General features: G+C 39.9%; 1 protein-coding gene across 1 annotated transcript; it reads left to right on the top strand.

Moving 5' to 3' along the window:
- Nucleotides 1–915: 915 nt before the first annotated feature.
- Nucleotides 916–3,742, top strand: LOC147292317 (beta-amyrin 28-monooxygenase-like). Its single transcript, XM_086232196.1, has 3 exons — nt 916–1,601; nt 1,864–2,282; nt 3,006–3,742. Exons 1-3 carry the CDS (start codon nt 1,063–1,065, stop codon nt 3,503–3,505), a joined length of 1,458 nt encoding a protein of 485 aa, XP_086088322.1. The 5' UTR covers nt 916–1,062; the 3' UTR covers nt 3,506–3,742.
- Nucleotides 3,743–4,044: the final 302 nt, after the last annotated feature.

Below are 4,044 nucleotides of genomic sequence, written 5' to 3'. Positions count from 1 at the left end.
GATTCACGATCCTACCAACAACTCTAAATCGAGGCTGATAGTAGCTCATAATGGCAGATCGAGCAGTAGTAATGTTTACTTTAATGAGTCGGCATTTTTTTTTTTTCAAATTTTAGAATATAGTTACTGTATGACAGTAACAACCATTGTCACTATGCAACAATAAATATGTTTGACAATAACAATCATTGTCACTATCCAACAGTAATACCATTGTCACTATCCAAGATATGCTTTCAGTCTTTTTCTTACATAAACATGTCAAAACTATCAAAATTCATACTTAATTATGGAGTCACATACACTTTAAATTCAACGGTTACAATGGTGATTGTCACTGTTGTTACTATAGAACAGTGACTATCTACCTAGGTAGTATGTAAAAACAATAAAATAAAGCACATATTGAGCGCTTGGTTGGGAGTGTCGAGCGCTTGGCATTGTAGAATCGATTCTTACAATAATAATGCAAGATTCTTTATCATTTCTTGAAAAAATAGGTGAGTCTTTTTAACATATATTACAAATTTTAAGTAGGTTGTTTATTTATCATTAGAAGATATAAAATGGACTTATTTTTTTTATATAAATTCTTTTAGTCTTACAGATTATTATATACAAAGAGGGTTTGTTGGACACGTCCTGGCTGTGCAATTGGATTGAATAATTATTAATTATAAAACACATAAAATAAATGCACCAAAAAAATGTAGATAAAATAATAAAATAGTAAAATAATAATGGACATGTAATGCATGATGCATAGCTCACCAAAACAGAACAAAATTCAACAAAAGCAAGAGCGAGCTTATTTTGACCTTGATATTGCCACTCACTCATCACCAATCTACATTGCTCATCCAAATTGGCAAATTCGCACACACACACACACAGCAACTGCCTATATAATCCTCATCCTCACATCATCCACTCCCTACAAAACATTCAAACAAACTCCAACACCTTCCTCACCTTATTTACATGATCACTTGAGATCGATCGATCAGCCCAGCTCCTCGATCATTCATCAAACAAAAACAATCAATCGATATTCAATCAAACATGGAGGTCAATTTCTATCTCTCCCTCCTCTTGGGCTTCGTCTCCTTCATCTCTTTCTCTCTCTTCGTCCTCTTCTACCGTCACCGGGCCCAATTCTCTGGTCCCAACCTCCCGCCAGGCAAGGTCGGGTACCCGGTGATCGGAGAGACCTACGAGTTCCTCGCCTCGGGGTGGAAAGGCCACCCCGAGAAGTTCATCTTCGACCGCATGACCAAGTACTCCTCCGAAGTCTTCAAGACCTCCCTTATGGGCGAGAAGGCTGCGATCTTCTGCGGCGCAGCCTGCAACAAGTTCTTGTTCTCCAATGAGAACAAGCTCGTCACCGCCTGGTGGCCCAGCTCCGTCAACAAGGTCTTCCCTTCATCCATGGAAACCTCCGCCAAGGAGGAGGCCAAGAAGATGAGGAAGATGCTCCCCAACTTCATGAAGCCCGAGGCTCTCCAGCGATACATCGGAATCATGGACACCATCGCCCAAAGACACTTTGCTGATGGCTGGGAAAACAGGAAGGAGGTTGAAGTCTTCCCCCTTGCCAAGAAGTAAGTATTAATTTATTTGATATGTTATATTGTCAGATTAAAAATTTTGTTTTTTCAATGATTCAAATTAAATTTCGAATTTCAAATATGTTATCTTGTCAGATATATAATTCAAAACATACATTGAAACAAAATTTTATCCAATCAATGATTCAGACCGGCAGTTGTGAGTTCAGATTTCAGACATCTAATGCCTAGCAAGCCTTGTAGTAGTTGTTAGTTTAATTATGAAGTGTGTTTGTTTGTGAATTGTGTGATACAGCTACACCTTTTGGCTTGCTGCACGGTTGTTTGTGAGTCTTGAGGACCCGAAGGACATCGAGAAATACGGCGACCCCTTCCAGCTGTTGGCCTCCGGAATCATCTCGATGCCCATCGACTTCCCCGGGACACCGTTCTACAAGGCAATCAAGGCCTCGAACTTCATCAGGGCGGAGTTGACGAAGCTCATCAAGCAGAGGAAGATCGACTTGGCTGAGGGCAAGGCCTCGCCCACACAAGACATTTTGTCACACATGTTGTTGACATGTGACGAGGAGGGAACCTACATGAAGGAACATGACATCGCCGATAAGATTCTTGGCCTCTTGATTGGTGGCCATGACACCGCCAGTGCCACCTGCACTTTCATTGTCAAGTACCTTGCTGAGCTTCCTCACATCTATGACGCAGTCTACAAGGGTACGTAACCAATTAACCAACCAATATTCATAATTCTTTTCCTAATTTCTTTTGCATAGGTGAAAAATAAAAAAGTAAAATTTGAGGGTTTGAGGGTTTGAGCGGATCTACCATATCAAGATACCCTCATATATATGACTTCATCCTCAATCCTTCAAAAATCTAAAATCAAGTTGAAATATCCTAGTTTTTTATTCTCTTTTAATTATGGTAGGGTTGAAATAATATCCTTAGTGGTCTTCCCATCATCATCAACTAATAAAGTGGGACTGCTTTCTTTTTAATTCTTTTTTGTTTTTGTAGCCCCTCTTATTTGACTAGTGACTACATGTATAATCATGCCAACCACTTTGCGATTTGTACGTGTGTACATATAAATACATTATTTGGGGTTTAGCGTTCAGCACATGGGAATGGGGATGCATAAGAATTGACTAAAGATACTCCTGATAGCTACTAGCTAGACCACTAAAAAATTCAACAATTAATTATTAAGTGTTGAATTGGCTCGGATAACCCTACCATATATGGTATACTCTATACAGTAGTTATTCTATTTCTTGTAGCTTTCGATTGATCCTTGCGTATTGAGTCGGCAGCAGGGAATAGAAAACAGTCAACTCAAATAACAACAGCTGCTTCTTTCGATCTTCTACTATTCAATTACCCTTTTTTAATCTTTTTTAGTTGTGTTTAATTGTAATTAATTATGATATTTTACAGAGCAAATGGAGATCGCTAATTCGAAAGCCCCAGGGGAGCTGCTGAACTGGGACGACCTACAGAAGATGAAGTACTCATGGAACGTGGCATGTGAAGTGCTGAGACTGGCCCCACCTCTTCAGGGAGCCTTCAGGGAGGCCCTATCCGACTTCATCTTCAATGGCTTCACCATTCCAAAGGGCTGGAAGTTGTACTGGAGCGCCAACTCCACCCACAAGAGCGCAACCTACTTCCCCGAACCGGAGAAGTTCGACCCGACCCGGTTCGAGGGCAACGGGCCCGCGCCCTACACATTCGTGCCCTTCGGCGGGGGCCCGAGGATGTGCCCCGGGAAAGAGTACGCCCGGTTGGAGATCCTTGTGTTCATGCACAACTTGGTGAGGAGGTTCAAGTGGGAGAAGATTCTGCCCGACGAGAAAATCATTGTTGACCCGTTGCCCATGCCCGCCAAGGGACTCCCGATCCGACTTTTTCCTCACCCGAAAACACCAGCAGCTTAATCAAAATATTTAGCTCGCTACCTCGTCGGACTTGTTCTTCTTTTTGGTTATTGCTTTTGTTGTTTATGTTATATGTGTACGTGTTTTGATTAAGGCTCGCATTTACTTGTGTTCGTTTCTGTAACAATTAATGTTCAGGAGGACTTGTATGCACGTGCCACTTCATCATATTTCAAGACATAAAGGTTAATGTATTATAACGGAGAAATTAGAATAAACATATATATGGTTAACGCATGCAACTGGTGTCCCATGTTACATGTTAATTATTAAATTAATAATATAAGTTTTGATATTAATTTAATATAAGTTTCGATATATCTATATATATAATATATGGTCAGTAGCTGTCCTCGATCAGCACATATATATACAGATGCAGTCAATATATTAAAAAATATATAATATAATAAATAAATATCCATAGCTAGCTGTTGGATCACAACTCACAACTCACTGGTACGTAGTGATCAGTGGTACTGCAGAATTAAAAGTCATCACTTTTGATATCAAAAGTATATTTCATAAATCAAAAATCA

Source organism: Dryas octopetala, chromosome 2 (genome assembly GCF_963921425.1).
Source record: "Dryas octopetala chromosome 2, drDryOcto1.1, whole genome shotgun sequence".
Lineage (NCBI taxonomy): Eukaryota > Viridiplantae > Streptophyta > Magnoliopsida > Rosales > Rosaceae > Dryas > Dryas octopetala.
The sequence above is the reverse complement of the archived record's forward strand: the minus strand, read 5'-3'. Positions and strand labels throughout refer to the sequence as shown.